Source organism: Zootermopsis nevadensis, unplaced genomic scaffold, assembly GCF_977971745.1.
Source record: "Zootermopsis nevadensis isolate Lab colony 2312 unplaced genomic scaffold, Znev_1.0 Znev_ptg000027l, whole genome shotgun sequence".
Taxonomy (NCBI): Eukaryota; Metazoa; Arthropoda; class Insecta; order Blattodea; family Termopsidae; genus Zootermopsis; species Zootermopsis nevadensis.
The window spans coordinates 79,053-96,757 of NW_028259159.1; the positions used below are offsets into that span (position 1 = coordinate 79,053).

Below are 17,705 nucleotides of genomic sequence, written 5' to 3' on the forward strand. Positions count from 1 at the left end.
AAAATGCTTTTCTTCGCGTTATTATGTGTTCGCCTTCACGCTCTAGCTTGAGAGAAGTATGCGTCATGGGCCCGACGATGTCTGTCTGTCTGTCTAACAAGTTTCTCGATGGGGCAATGAAACAGCGTGACCTGGGATGACAGTAGAGAAACAACGATCTACGTTATGTGGCCTGAAGAACACATCTGGAAACTCAGTGTACTCCAAACAGTACACCTTTCAGATCTTGTTATTATTAGGCTAGGTTGACAAAAGAGAGTTTTCCACAAATCTGTAGTAAATTTAAATTATTTCAAAGAACATAGCTATCATTGCTGCTAATCCTAAATTACTCCAAGGAGCTGAATTATTATTTAGAATTTAGTAATCGCTCACATGGCCAATAAATCCCCCCCCCCCCCACCAACGTTTAAGAACACGAAATTTCATTACAGTGTTAATAATAATCCGCCTCTAGATATTCCCAAGCCGGATAAACCCATTCTACATCTTCATATCCTATTTTAAGATCCATTTTAATATTACCCTCTCACCCAAGCCTAAGTTCCAAACGTTGTATCTTTCTTCCTGGTATTTCGACCAAATGAAGAAGACACAGTTAAAACAATCAAACTTTGTTTGAATTAACAGAACCTTGTCCGTTCTCATGCTCAAGAGTCCTGCATAAAGGGCTTAACTTTGTGTGTGTACAACAAACCAGACAGATCGATAGGTAGCAAACGGATGCTATCGGGTTCTTCCTCCACAGCATTGCATTAACGACGCTTCGGGAATATCACTTTTTACGCAAACATCTCTCATTATTTTCTACATCATAACATCTTAATGAAATTTAATGAGATATTGGAGCTTATAGAAGCTGGCTCTTTCTTTGAACTAAAACGGTGTTATAAAATTATAATTGCAACTACATTGGGACTGCCTACATTTTGTGAGGACTGAAGCATCGACACACTTACACACCTACAAGACCGTTTGTAGACCAAATTATCGATGATAGTTCGGATGGTATCATTGAAATCTGTATTACATCGCGAGACCTTGTTTGATTTACACACTGAAAAGTTGTGATGAAACGATGCTGAGGTCGTGTCACCATAGATCGATTTCAAAGCGATTTATCGATGGCACGGTTCGATACAGTAAGATGATGATTGAGACAGGAAACACTCGCTTTCTACGAGACTGCACGGCGCAATACCCTGAAGGCTGTCATATTTATACTCGCGGCAGTGAGAATCTTAAATATCACTTATTCAAGAATTGCCCTGCAGGTAACCGGTGGACAGGCACAGATTCTATTTCTTTGCTTATACGTGGTTTATTTAACAACTATCATCAGCCTGGGCTGTGCAACAAAGAATAATAAGGACTATTAAAGAATAAAGAATTGTAAATTATGTGGAAAGAAGCGGAATTTTCCTTGAGGTTGTGAGGTAAACCACAAAATATTTTAGTGTGGATAGCTAACCGAGGTTTAAATCTGGGACATCCGAAATACAAATGAAAATGGCTATCCATCAGGTCAAGACGTTCGACCAAGTGTCGAAATGCAATTTGGTACAAGAGCGTTTATCATTTGATCACATGTGTTCATAATATCAACAGCTATAATCGCAATTACAAGAAACACATAAACCTATAAAGACTTCGTCGACCCACCGTCAGCATTTGCAGAAGGGAATATTCTTTCTTGCCTGAAAATGTAATGCGTCATTAAGACATTCTGACATTGATTTTTACAGTCTCGCAGCATAAAGAATGAGATCAACGTCTGACAATACAAGCAAGTAAATGCAAAGAAATAACGCTTCATGCAGTCTTCCAGCATCCTCACTCACAGTGTCATTACGCCGAGACCGTCACGGTAGCTTCCAATTCCAGGCTTTTGGGCATAAACAAAGAGAATAAGACAGAAACACTGAGTTGCGTGATGCTGCGAGGGATCTGAAAGACGTTTCCTATGACGTGACTAAATCTACGAGGCAGAGCCCTCCTTGAAACCGATGGTTCATTTTCGTGTTCAAAAGAGCCTGCAAATCTTTAAAGCCATAACCTATTGTTGTGGACATTCTGTATTCATTATCTATGTAGGGGTATTTCATCAGACGCCCTATTAATTGTAGCTGCCTTAATTAAATATCATAACAGAACAAGCACATATAAACTGAGAGGTTCTTTAATTATTCTAGTCACCATCTAATTATATTTTTGTAATTCGAAATATTGTACTTAGCGCACTTTTTACAGATACGTTAATCTATGGACGTAATATTATACATCAAAATAAAAGAACAGCAAAGTCATCGTGCTATTATCTTAATAATCTGGAATTCTGATAAGCAGACAATGAGATAAAAACTTATATATGCCCATCTCTATGTCCATTACCTCAAATAATATTTAAGTAAAACACACATAAAATCATCTACGACGACTTCTACATGTAAATGAGTAGTAATAAATGGTAATTCATAGTGCCAAACCAATTATAATAAAGAATTATTCGGTTGCTTTATTACACACTATTAAATGTTAATGCTGTTAAACGTCAAATTATGGTCCATACTGGTTAATATACTCGGTGTTTATTTTAATTTTTACAACTGTCACGCCGTTCATTCACAACGATCAATTCTAGAACTATTCACATTACACTTTTAACAGAGGTTACAAAATAAGCAAATTATTTTAAGTGTTGCTACTTGTATCTGTACGAAAATAATTAAGTTTATAAGACAATGGTGCAACATACTACACACAGTTAGGTTTAGAGTAGCTACTGAGTACAAAGAGACAGACGGAATGGCGTAACCTTCCCGGAACAGAATATTAATCGCATCAAGGGGCCACAGTCTACCGCTTCAAAATTGTACACAAACGGTATTAAGTGCTGGGAGTATTTCCATTTCAATTCAGATAAAAGAAAAGCAACGTTGCCTACGAAGCCTACTTTTGATGCAAGAGAAATTCTATGACGTGATTCATTTCCGGTTCAATTTCCTGGACTTCCGGCTAAGTGTAGTGGACATGTTAGGAGGGACCGCGAACAGAAGCTGCAGGATGGACTTCAGTTCTTCTAGATAAGAGAAACCTAGAATTTTACTTCTGTCAGTCACAATTTTATACATTACGAGATTTCAACGTAATACGAATGAAACGTGATGCTTATCGATTTAAAATATGGTGTACGGTAACTTTCTGTAGCATTGCTTTAACAGTTATTAACTCCGTATTCTGTATTTATGGGTTTTGTGTGAATTTCAGTGTAAAAGAGAGATTACCCACTTAGAAAGAGTAGCAGATAATATCTGTAATGGAGAAGTCTTGTGCTTCATTTGCGCTAAGGACTAAATTCTTAAGAATTATTCAAACAAACTTAGACTTATATCCTTTCAAACTGTATCCTATTTTATAATAGAAAGTAGTTAAAAGTGGTTGGTGTATAAAATAATCATTTAAATATAATGTTTTAACGCCCAGGACTAACACCAGATGCCATACTTTTAACATATATTTCTTAGTTACGTCTTAATTTATCCATCTGTCTTGTCCCCGGTCTTCAAAGTAGCTCTGACATGTTCGGAAGAACACGGCAATTCTTTCTAATCGCCTCCAAATAAATCGCATTCATTCCGCACATCTACCTCTTACCACTTAATTTAGAAACCTCGCATCTCAAAAGTACTGAAGGACCACGATATTGGTGTCATTCATTTTATGTAATGCCAGGTTACAGGAGTTCGGTTGTTTTCAGTGGTACAAACTTCATTCGGCTATAACGTTACGAGGATTTACCTTCACAGGGACACACGGGCATCATGATACTATAGGCAAACAAGCAACACAGTAATGCCCAGGAATGACTTCTATGTTATGGAGAATGATGGATGGACTATGAGGTTACCTGCGTCTCGGGAATCTGCCTGGTGGAGAACCTCTTGAGGAACGAATCCTCTCTCTTGAGCGGGGGCTTCTTCTGGATCGTTGTAATGGCACCTGACAGCTGAACCGTTGTTCTCAGTTTCATCCATCTCTGGTTGCTCTTTGTCCTGCGACCACAAACAGCAGCATTCACCATCAGATTGTATAAAGAAGGCAGTGCTCGAAATACCACCAAGATAACATAAAAGAGAAATGTTCACAAGTGTCTGTACTCCACTATCTGCTCTACAGTATTGGCAACAAGAAAAGATGAATTGGATTTTAGTGTCTAGTACACGGTTCGTGACCTGGCTGCTCCCGCCAACAGTAGAAGGAAATGTTCGACTACAATACAAAATATTTCGAACGAAACGTCGTCACTTGTCAATATACATGCGCTGAGTCTCAGATCACCTTGTATTTAACCCTTTCAAGCCGAAGATAGAGAGAGAGAGAGAGAGAGTTAGAAAGGCTAGCAAAAGAGATAAATGAAGAGGGGAAGATGAAGAGACACTATTTCAAGGGGCAGAAAGAGCATTATGAAGTTCGAAAGTTCCCAGGCAACGACCGCTCCTTCTGGCGAGGATAAGACAAGAGTGAAAACCTTAGGGTAATATGCAGTAGGGACATGAGAGCAGAGACGGTGGAATTTTGATTTACATATTGATGACTCATCACTTTTTCGCGTTTTTAATTACGTACCCTTTGTTGTACGCGTGTGCCGTGTTGTGACTCGTGATTGTGCGTCATGAAAGATGAAGTACGATGCAGATACTCAACTGCCCAAATATTTAAAAATTCCCCCATCCAGCCTCCGGTGCGCCATTGGTGTGTTCTCTTGTCAGATCACTGAAGAACATTGATTTGTTGAGATATTCCAAAAATATACCTGAAAAGATATCTAAGCTACTAGAAGAGAGAACTGTTAACAGGTGAAGACAGATGAGTCTTCTGCATAACCATCAAACGAAACTGTAAAGTCTCCCGATGGGGAATTAGGATCTCCCGGAAAGACACCAGTGTCAAAGTCGAACTTGAAGTCCAGGTGACCTATTTTCTAGACATAAAATAAACATATTAAATTCAAGACTGGAAGAAAAATATCTGTAGACCTTTTATAAAGGGATAGGCTGTGCTCTTTCAACGAATAGGATTCTACACGCATTTCATGAAACCTGTGGTTTGTCACATGTATTTCCATCGTAACCACTGAAACAGAACATAAAAGAACAGAAAGCGAAGCAGACAGCTACTGTTCCATGCAAACACAGTGACCAGGAACTAATTTCCTGTCTGCTATTTGCCCTTCATATCTTTATATAGAATTCTGTAAGCACTTTCCGGCGATTGGAATCGTGCGTGAACGGAAGTAACTACGAAGGCCTACAAACACTCATTCAATAGATAACGTCGTCCTGATAACCGGAAAAATAAAGGTCTTCAAGCGTACGAGAGATGCTAAGTTACGCTTTTTCGTTTTACTATAGCCACCAGCTTTTAAGCCATAACTCATTGTTCGTGGCTTAGCACAAAAGTACGTAACAGCCTACAAACGAGAGATCAGTAATTTGTTTAATTTTTTTTTTCTAATCAGAGAATGGTGATGCTATTTTGATATAGGTCTGTGAAGTGTAGTTCGTAATTATAAAGGAAACTAGATCAAATTCTTGATTAACATCAGTGGATTCGTAGACTTCTCTGAGCAATCATTGTAACACTAAGTTAAAAAGTGTATGTACACACATCAAGAGACATTGTTAATATCAGACATCTTAATAGGAAGTACTTTAAATATAATGTACTCGTACTAATAAAATTACTGCCCTGGATTTTGGTTAAAGTTATTGTAATCACACTACACCTTACAACCTATCTTATGTAATTTTGATAATTTCTTCCACTTTTTTACGTCATACGCCATAATTAATAAAGCAGACGTACATATATTTGCAAGGCCAAAATTAATCTACAGCTTTATTTCTTAAACTCAATAATGTCATGTCATCTGATGTAACGAAGGAATACCATAAGAGTTTACAACAAATCTCCCTTATGACAACCAATTAAATAATTTCGTCAGTTTTCTGCATGAGACGAACTTCTATTTCTCAAGTTTTTTCGATGCCAAAATCGTCTAACTTTGTAACACGAAGAGCGAAGCCCAAACGAGTGAAGACAGCTCAGACCCAGCAGCGTAGCAAAACCTGCAACGCTGTTCTGTTGACTTTGAGCCGCGCGTCAGGGGGTTTCGAACTTCTGCGTGGTCTTGAAGCATGCAATTTGATGACGGCAACTAAACTCCGCGACGCATCCATGCAATAAATCAATAACAATATCGAATACGTTTCCCGAATCGTATGAAGCTATCGATATCAATAGACATTCCTTAATAGAGCACTCGCAGCTGAAATAGCATCGAAAGTAACGCAGAAATAAATCACCTACTGGCGCTTGTTGCTGAAGTATATCTGCTGTGCTTCTTCAGAAGTAGAATAGGAAACGTACGAAAAAGCTGTGGGTGCTCCCAGATTTTTTGCAGAACCAATGATTGAATACATAAACCTCAACACGTCTTCCTTTTTCTCCATTGCGGAGGCAGAACGCGACTATGGCTCCCACGTCTATCGGGAGACTCGTCTCTTTTGATCTTTCGAACAATTGTATACGACCAGGAACCCCTACTCCATTACTATAAAAAATGCATATTACAGTAGTGTAATGTCAGCATTTAAGTTGCTAGTGAATCAATTGTGCAAATTAACAAATAATTAAAATAATTACTACTAGAGAATTAAAACCAACGTTCAACGTGCAAAAGGACTAGCTGTATGATCTTGAAATTATAAATATAGCGCACGAGTATAAAATCACCCTGAAAATTATCAGAACTAAACGTGGCTAAATGACGTTCTACTGGGTTTTGATGTCGAGTAGCTGGTCGGCAGAAGCCGATGTTTCGAAAAGAAACATACTCTCCATCTTCAGGGCTGAAGTGGCAACGCAGAGAAGTGAAGAGATTTATATATATAAATTTGTAGGAAAAGAATTCTAACGATTGGGGCAATTCCTGATTTATCGAAGACAAAGCCAGTAATGTTGGCATCTACCGGCTCCAAAACCCAAATGGACAACAAGTTCATCAATTTCGTGAAAACTTTTTATTTCACATAAACGTGTCTTGTCCATATCAAATGCGTGTTGAATTCATCTCCATCATTATTTAAGTACTTTAGATCATCTATGACTCGCACTTACAAGTGGTATATCCTTCAGGCTTAAATCCATACCACATGGTAAATGACATACAATAAGCATTTCGTTAATGTGTATTCATTTTAAATTGTTCCTTTTAAATGTTGTGTAAAACTGAACGAAAATTACGTACCCAGCGTAATAATTCTGATACTCGTGTTCTGTCAAAAACATAACTGATGTATCTCGTGTCATTGTACAATATAACAATGAACTGAAGCAGATAATACGTATTTTGTATTTGGCTGCTGGAGACATGCAATTTTGAAATACTTTTTTTTCAGAAGCTTCATACTTGTACTCTTTACCTAGCATTAATAAAAACAAGTCGAGACACATGAGATAAGCCGAGCTTGTAGAAATGTAGCAAATGAGAATTTCATACAAGTTTTCTATCGTAAACCTGAAAGGAAGATGTCACATGGATGATACAGGCATAGATGGAAGGATAAATACAAATTTATTCCAAATAAGTAGAATATAAGGGCGTGGTCCAGATTCACATGTTTCTGTAAAGGAGCCAGTGGCGGACTCTTGTAAGCACGATAATAAAGAGTTGGGTTCCATAAAACTAGAGATGCTTCTTCACCAGCTGAGCGACTATTAACTTCACAAAGACCGCGTTCCATTAAGTTAGAATTCTGATAGTGCAAAAAACAGTTTGTGAAAATTGACTCAATAGACACTAACTTTATACGTTTTTGGGCTAGACCTAACAGAACATAAAGCAATGTTTGTGCGCTGAAACCTTGATTTATATGCAATATCCATTTACATGCCCATCAGAGGGTCCGTTCCTTCTAGGAGGAACCATTCACCTGCAGTAATTTACTTTCCCTGTCAACCTCTGCAATAAGACGTATTACTACTACGCTGTACTTTGCAAGGCCGTGAATCATTGCAATGGACCGTCTTTCTGCCCGTGCCTCAGCTGCGTTCTGCAATTTGTCTTTGTGACAACTTATTTCTTCGACCACAGAGGCCTCACGCTCGCGGTTAAAGGCGTGCGTGGATGAGGACTACTAAGACACTGAGATCGTGGATTCGAATCCCACTAGAGGACCAGATCACGTTTACCTCTTACTGTGTCGTACTGATCATGTGTAGGAATGGTGCAGCAGTGAAAGAGATCTCAGTATGAATTCCTATCAAATGTGTATGAAGACTACTTTTCTTTTATTGTCACGATAAGACGAGACTATGACTCTTCGAAAATTTATATACTCTTGATTTCTATAATTATCAATAATTTTTATATGCGTAATGTTATTTGCAATTATATAACATACAAATTAATTAATGTATGCCACGACTGATATGTTGCACTTAATAGTAAACTTATTATATAATTATATAGATGAGAAAATATGACATAAATGTAATAATTTTCATGCATCGGAAACTATAATAATAATACAAATGATACATGCTACACAAGGCACTGAAAATCAAGCTACATAGTATATCCAAAAATATCCAGATATAACGGAAATTAAAATTAACGAATAACCAATACAACAAAACACATAACAACTAATTAAAATGCATACATTTGGGGTAAACAAAAATAGAATTCCAAACATTGGCAAGACTACGATTAAACAGACAATTTTAAAAAGGCGATAAATTAGAATGTATTATATATTTATAAGAAGCAGAACAAATAATTTAAATTGGTAGTATTGATTTATTTGATAAACTGCGTCTTTTTGAGCAACTTTAATTTTGCACTATATTATTTTAAGTTGCAAACTTCTTAAGCTAAAATAAAATTAGTCAGATGCTATTTATATATTACAGTGCTCGTGATATTTCACACGGCAATAGATATACAGTGTATTAATAAGTGTAGTGGGACATAGACTAAATCATTGATCCAATACCTTCATAATCGCCTAACAAAAAATAATTTGTAATCTAGAGAAACATTTCTGCTACAAAATGGAGTATTCTGGAGTGCATAGCCTTTACAACATAATACTGAACACACATGAATAATGTTTAATACTGAGCGTATTCTCCCATCTCTTAATTTTTTAAATTGCGTTAACTTAGATGTATGAATATTAATTTGTCATTAATATTACTTCCGCAATATGAAATAATTTTACCACGGCTATCACAGAATCAAATTATTTTCTTCCTCGTCAGTAATATACTTTTCAGTTTTATAAACTTAGTACGTCAGAAGACAAAACCCTTGCTGATAATGTCCATTTACTACGTGGATTTCGAGCGGAGAAGACCAAAGATTAAAACTCGAAATTTTTATTTATAAAAATAATAACTTACCCTGTGAAACAATACGAATTTTTAAGTCTGAAGATTGTAACGACAGTATCTTTTAAAGCGGCACGTATTTTGGACTTCTTCCACACTTTTGTTTGCAATATGCCGTATTCTGGAAGCCAGGTCCTGCTGCCTTCACCAGGTAAGGAGTAAAGCTTACACCCGTATCCACCAGATGAGCATCCAGGGACAGAGATAAACTACGCTCACTTATTTGATGGCGGAAGCACAGCCTGGCTTCCGAAACGTTGTGCTTTATAAGAAAACGATACATGAAAAAAGTTCAAAAGATTCGTCCACAGCGTATTTCATTTATCCTACTGCCTGAGGGCAATAAAAGTTTAGAAAATGTACAATTCTAAACGCGTCACAGTATCATAATGACGTAATTATTTGACTATTCAGTGATTTAAATAATTGTCTATAAGTAATGAAATATCGTAATCTGAAAGAAGACATTTTTACATTTGGATTACCACTTCTTATAATAAAATAATTACATTATAAGGAACACAACATTGACATTTACGATCTGTTACTTACATTCCTATTACATATCATATTATGTGATATTTTGTTCATGCTACAGCTTAGTTTACTTCTCGTATTAAATATCACAAACACTACAGAAGTATGTATGTAATTAGAACAGAAGAAGGAAAATTACAACACCATAGCGAGTCAACTCTGATACAGTCTTTGAAGAAATATACACTAATTTTCCGGGTTGTAGTTGCAGACAATCCACAAGTGAAAAGCAAGGAAGTGGAGTAAACAATTAAGTGAACAGCAGAAATATTAGAATATGTGAAGAGGTAAAGAGGGCACAAGACGAATACTGTTTCACATAATTAGTGACTGATATGTACAAGAGTGCAGAGAACAAGTTGGAGTTAAACAGCAAAAGCCATCTAAAGTTGCATCAGCAAGACAACAACGACACCCTTCAGTAGAAACCAATAGAGGGGTTATATTGAGTGACAGATATTCACAAACATTTCCAAACTGCTCTCGTGTCCAGTTTGCATAAGTGTGTTGGGTTTCGATAACATACGAAAAACAATTCAAATATATACTGAACCATAAGGCTGAGAATAAGTCAGTCAACAACGACAAAGACTGGACAACTTAATCTGGTCAAAATCTTAATAAGCTGCGAGTTATTTTTAAGAATTATTTAGAACGTCACTGAGAACTGTGTTAAAAATTATTTATTTAAATGTTGTAAAACGTAACTATAAGAATATTAAGACTTATAACTCTACCTCATCCAGTAGGTTGATGATCATAATGTATTCATTGGTTACGACTCAGAAACTCTAATAAAATATAATTTAAAACAGACTATATCTTAAAACTCTCCTGTTATATATGCGTGTGTGCGACCGAATTACTCAGAGTTGCAGAGAAAGCAATATTTTTTAAAACTATATAACATTAGGCTTCTCGTAAATACCAAATGAGACGAGTAAGGTTATTTGGTGTACTTACAGGATATGTTATTAACTACAATAATAACGTATTATTATTGACTAGTGTGAATAAATTGAAAATATACACATAAAAGAGTCTTTCTGTACCTCCGTTGACTTACACCACGTTTAACTCTGATCAGCTCATACGAAAGTCGTATACAAAGTATTACACAAGTTTCACTCGCCGAAAATAAATCTAATAAGAGTGAAACTTTCTTACATAATTACCTTCCATCCCAGCGGCTTTCAAGGCATCGAGAAAGCACAAAGAATTTCTTGTCGGTAAAGCGGATGTCTCGCCTCTCAATGCCACTTAACAACTTGCCTTATCAACAAAGTTGGTTTTCCTATCGAAAAACCGCGTTTCTGTTCAGAATATAGTCTCCGTACACGTAGTTCAAAACTTTGTGAATTTTTCCGACTGACTGACTTCCGTCAACAGAAACACGATTATACAAGCTTACAACGCGTATCACTATTATATGCCATTTTAACGTCTAACTTATTGGGAGACATTTGCCTAGATATCTTGTAACACTGTATCAAAAGCGGGAATATTAAATCTGAGTGTGTTGGAAATGTCGTTTTTTTTGCGGAAATGACTCAAAAATTGCGTGGGAGAACAATATTTCTATTATCTTATTATAGAAGGAATAATTTTTTATAAAATCTTCAGGTTATGAAGGAAACACACTAATATTTCCGATATAAGTTAAATTGATTCCTCAAAGAAAAATACAGGAACTTCTGACTGAAAAATGCAAATTTTAAATAAGAAAATATTTTAATCCGTGCTCACTGTTTCATAATATGTATTGTATAATGAACACAAGGAACACAGGATAAGTTTAAGAATGGTTAAACATAAATACTGTATTTCTTACTAATGTAGAATCAGATATTTATGAATAATTATTTTAAAGTCTGTTCAGGCAAACCTGTAAGTATAAAACAACAGCATACACGTAGGTTGAAAGCATATCCAGGAAAATCTATCGACACGTTTTCAAGTATTATTTACGTTTAGGTCAAAATTGTAAGGAATTCAACTAGCGCCGATTTGCATATTAAAACAGAAATACTGGATGAGTCTTAGGGAATACCGCCAATTTTTTAGCGCACAGGAGCCTAGTTACACACGCAGAAGCAATAAAGTACATTATTTGACGTAGGAGGTTTGTGTTAAAACAGTACGGCAATGTTCTATTTCACTTCTGCACAACTCATGAATAAAGTATAAAATAACTTAAAAACGTCTCCGGAAAACCGTCATGTTAATGACGAAACTTTGACTTTGACTTCTCGAATGGAAAACTTCATTTCCTTAACGTAGCAAAATAACAACTGACCCAGGAACCACGTACTACAGGGAGTTTGATGGCTGAAAGGACCGCTTGAAGTTCTTACAAATTTGGCAGTTATCATTTATTAAATTCCTCGTTGAACAAAAGCATAAATACGCAGATATGAAACGAGCGGTAAACTGGAAGAAGATATGTACAAAGAACGCCAGAAAACAACGTAAAGGAAGGAAGAGTGGAGAAATGAAGAACGCGTAATAATAAGGAGGCGGTTAAGAAGTACAGAGAGATAGAACGATAGAGATAAATTATATTTAGATAGATAAGTATGTACGTACATAGGCAATGCGACAGATAGAAATACAAAACAAAATAAAGAATTAAAACAAATAAAGAGAAAGAAGGTAACTAAAGCTCTTTTTTCAGAAAGGGGTGTATTGAAATTATAATTAATATATTATGAATCTGTCAGTGCAACCAGAAATACTTCTTTCCAAAAACGGGGTATCTACAGGCACTCATTCCACGAGATGACCGTCAAGTGTGCTTACATTAAGATGAAATGGCCCGAGACACAGCCCACGGTTCATATTTATTCTTCACAACCAAGTCACGTCCGGGAGACTTCAATATAAATCGATAGGGGTCCCCGAGATAATGTTTCTCGAAGGTGCCGAAAATGGCGTGCTCAGTAGGAAAAGGAGGGCCTTGTCGATTGACGTTAACGGCTCCGAAGTATTACGAGTTGCAACAATTTGCCCTGACATCGCCGAACAAACCCCACAATAACACGAAGGCCTTGCGCGGAAGACGAGGGTAACATGAAAAACGGACCATGGGACACTTCTCTGCAGCATCAGGGACATTTAATTTATTTGTATCCTGGGTTTACGGATATAACATGAAATTAAATTGTGATACAAAAATCGTGCCATATTAAATGTTATGCGAGTAAAAAGAACTTAAACTAATTTTATGTTTACAAAGTGGAATCACTCAGACTTAAATTCTTAGTCTGGGACCTCCCATTATTAGTAACCTCTAAACAGCGAAGATTTTATGGACCCTGAACTAAGGATTCGGTAAGCTGTATCAGTGACACACACTCAGAGTAGTTAAAAAGACGTAAAAATGCTATCTGTAGACCCCAGAAATCCCTTATAGCTTGTTGGACTATTGCTGAATAAACTTTATATTTTTGTGTACCAGTAACATTCGTTATTTGCGTGTAAATCTGAAACGTCAGGATGTATCTCCGAAATGCAGCCATTTCTAAGCTTGAACAGAGGACAGCTGAAATAAACATTCCACGTTGTGGCTATGTACCTGAATGTTAAGGGGCAAATCTCGTAGTTTCGGGGCTCTGAGGACTTTTCTCAGAAATCAGCGTTATTAAGAACGGGCCTCTCTTAACGTCAGTTTAATCAACATCAATGTTTTGACAGGCTACAAATTAGATTTGAGGAGTTGTGGATGCTCAACTGATGCAGGAATTACACTTTTGTGGAACTATAAGTCTATCACCGCTTCCATAGAAGTCCATCACAGGCCTTATACTGAGCCAAATTATTCTACTCAATTACGTTTATCATCAATTTTAATATTATCCTGTACTCTACGTTTATATCATCCAAGCTGCCTTTTCCGTTGAGGTTTCATTGCCAAAATTTTGTCCCCATTATTCATTTCCAAAATGCGTAATAGACACACCAATCGCCTTTTTTAATTTTTGCCCTAACAACAAAAGCAGGAGAGTAGCTACAATTTATGTAATTTTTACTATCCTTCCATTACACTGTATACTATTACACATTATATTTTTTATATTATATTTTATATAAACTTGTGTGTATATACTTTTTCTTTCACAACTTCTATTGACAAAATTGACTTGAGTCGAAATTACATCATCATCCATATTACATAAATTGCCCTGATTTAAAGATTTTGTTTTGCGTGTTCCTTCTCTACATGTCTTTTTCTTCTGACTAGGTCTTACTTTGTAACTGGCCTTCCGGGTGTTAAGTCAGCACGAACAAAATAAAAAAAATCAATCTAATACATTCTGCTTATGAGGCAGGAATATTTGGGTTTCCGCTTTTTATTACGATCCAATATCTTCGATTGTATATAAGTTAATATATTCTGGCAAGGAGAGGCTTGATGCAGAAAATAACTAACATTTCCATTGCACATTTTTCATCATTGGCAAAACGAACATAAACCTATCATCGCAGAGATAGGAAGAGACAACGGTGATCTGAGTATGAGCGTTCACTAAATTCCAGCTAAAGAAAATTGGGCGTTCGATCGTGTCCCTAATCTATTTCTTGTTATGTTTTCATACTTGTATGTGGTAAACATAGAATTGTCCACATAAATGTAACAGAAAGGGCACATTAATCTGGACGTAAACGTGTCGCACAGCTTTGGATAAAGTTTGTGAATATCTTTAACATATCATTCAGTAAGTAATTTAATACTGATTTATTTTTACCTTTTAACGATGTCCGAATTTTAACCCTATAAACTAAAAATTATTCCAGATTCTTTATTTGTGCTAATATTTATATTATACCTAACACATTTCGAATGAAATGTTTTGTTCCTTTTTTGATTATTTTTGTACTGTGTTAGGCAATATCTTAATAGTGGTAATGTATACGTATATTTGTAAAAAAAAAGTCTGTAATTGCAACCTACATCTATTACGGAAAACGCGACCAACATCCCTGCAGTGAAAACAACGTAACATTATAATTGGCGATTCAATTAAAGTTATTGCATATCACAGTAATTACTTGAAATGCATTGTGTAATATTAATGACGTTTGAATTGCTCTATAATTGTGAATATGTAAAATGGTGTAGATTTGTAGAATGTAAGATTAGAAGTGAGTTTTCTTCTAAAGAGAGCAGACAAACTAATTTTGAATTTCCCAACATCCTTACACCCCATATACTGCCTTTCGGTTTTGTATTAGGTTACTTACTGAATCACATTATGTCTTGAATATCGAGAGAGGAAATGAGCGAACCATCACTGAACCACCATGAAACCAGAAACCAACAGTAGCACCAAGCCCGAGACGACGACAAAGCAACCAAGAGCGGCAGAGGACGACAGTACAAAGCTACACAAGTTACTACCTCTTGATCTTCCGGAGTCTCGTGTATAAAGCCATAACGGCTCGCAGGTTCTGCCACTTCTGCTCGCCCACACTTTTCGACCTACTCTGATTAGCAAGCGGTGGAGGTCTGCGAACACGGGAGAGGAGCATTTCAGCCTTGTAACATCCCTCTAAATGTGTTCACTTGTATCTGCAGGTGGCAACCATTTTTTCTCAGATAATTAAAATGGATGACATATTTTATCCTTCTAAAAAGTTAATAATATACATCACAGAGAATACATATTAATATCCACAAACATTAAAACTGAAAATTAGAAATACGATTAAGTAACAGCTTATGTAAGTAGCATGCTAAATGTCCCTAGATAAAGAAATATATATTAATGTAAGCAAGTGAACATGTCCAAGAATAAAACTGTAACTGTGTTACCACTCATGTATTTGAAAATGCCTTGTTACCATATTGTGAAAATAATATACGCATAAGTGATCCAAATAACATACACCAGTCCTATTACAAAAGCAACTGAGGTCAGTTGATAACAAACCAGAAAAATCATTATCAAATCTAAAACTTCTTGACGATGGTGAAGAGTCAATTGAATAAAAATTTCCTTGGATATTATCCATCGTCTAGTAAATATAAAACGAAAAACGACGTTTCGGAGATGGGACTCTATCTCCGTCTTCAGGTTCCTACACAGTTGGGCCCTAGCTCTATCTAGTGGGCCCAACTGTGTAGGAACCTGAAGACGGAGATAGAGTCCCATTTCCGAAATGTCGTTTTACGTTTTATATTTACTAGACGATGGATAATATCCAAGGAAATTTTTATTCAGAAAAATCATTACTTTGTAAATTTTTGTTTCCCTCTTAAGCTAAGAAATAAACACTAAAGAGAGCAAGTGTTTTAGGAACATGCACTGCATTCGTAGAATCAGTAACATTAAATTTCGTGACCTCAACTGATTTTGCTACGTTCACTTCATATTCCACAGAAATATATTAAATTTAACTTTATATCGAAAGAAAAACGTAATTAGCAGGCACACTTAACATTTACAGAATTCTAAAATTAAATCCTTTAGTACAAACTTAAGGTGGTCAGAATGTGTAACTTTATAACTCCAAACCAGTAAAAAGTGTATACATTACAGAACTATAAAAAACAAAATACTGACGTTTTCAGCCAGTAGCACTTCGTCAAACAAATTGCAAAAATTTTACCAGAAAATTTTATGGAATTTCCAATCGTTATATTGAAGTCTTGCAAGTCTGACAATGCAGCTGATGTTTGCTGAAAAAAATACGATGAAACAAAAATTCAACATTTTCAAAATTCTACTACACAGAATAAATTAACTTTTTGAAGCAATGTTTAACCTTTTAAAACAGGCGTTTGTCTTAATCACATTTAAATTACAGTTTCGAGTTTAAATAAAACACGGCTTTTGTCTTTCACAAATTCCAGTTTCTTTAATTATGTTTAAGTAAATAACCAGGGTTTACCCTGAAAATCATAAATATATTCAGTGAACAGAATGCAGATTTACTGATGTTAGAGCAGGTAGTACATACTATATGTAGTTTCTACTAGACTTTAATAGATTAACGTTAAATAAAACGAATGGAACAAGTTTTAGAGCACTTCATGTCTAACAGCATATTACTTAAGCAAACTTATATGAGTCAGTAGCTGTTACATATTTAATTTAACCGTGATTAAACTGTAAACTGTTAAGGGACACATGTGTGCATTTAGCTGACAAATAATGTGTTGATGCTACTGGCAGAAAGTGTAAAGTCTTGAATTTAGCAGTTCACAGAGGATTAAAACGAAACGATACAACGGTCACGACGAAGGCAATTAACTCTTCTATCACAGTACATTTTCATTAGTAGGTACTCTAGGATAACTTCTGGGACATATATATATATATAGCGGGTGTACTTTGACTGTACGGCGTCGTGGAACAACTATTTAACTTCAGACTGCCAACCTTAAACCATGATGTTAACAGTTACCAACTAGATTTGTTTAGTTTCTTTCGTCACACTCTAGTCCCAAGGCATAGATTATGGAAACAACGTGGTATTTTCAAGGGACCCCAGTTTGTATACGGACGTTGGTATCTACCCATAAGCCCTCACGGCGTTACAGCCCGGAAGACACAACATCGACATATTAGTCTCCGTGAGAACATCAAGTCTACCTTGTTGCTTTCGTAATAAAGCTGATAAGTTTTTAAATTCCTTATTTCCCTTAATTTCTAAGCAATGGACTTAAATTTAGAAGTATACGAACAAAAATATAACATAATTTAGAAATA

At 35.9% G+C, this 17,705-nt stretch overlaps 1 protein-coding gene across 14 annotated transcripts in view; it reads right to left on the minus strand.

Annotated features, from left to right (window-relative positions):
• LOC110836502 (Cyclic nucleotide-gated ion channel-like) overlaps positions 1–17,705 on the minus strand; it is a 232,959-nt gene that overhangs the window by 48,892 nt on the left and 166,362 nt on the right. For 13 of the 14 annotated variants that reach the window (XR_002545321.2, XR_002545320.2, XM_022077759.2 and 10 more), the window contains 2 exons: positions 15,392–15,499; positions 3,908–4,052 (listed from right to left, as the gene is read on the minus strand). Coding sequence is in view for 12 of the 14 variants with exons in the window: in XM_022077759.2 (XP_021933451.2) it covers positions 3,908–4,052; positions 15,392–15,499 (253 nt within the window). In the remaining 2 variants the exon portion in view is untranslated. The remainder of the gene's footprint in view (positions 1–3,907; positions 4,053–15,391; positions 15,500–17,705) is intronic. The other variant, XM_022077758.2, reaches the window with a different exon arrangement.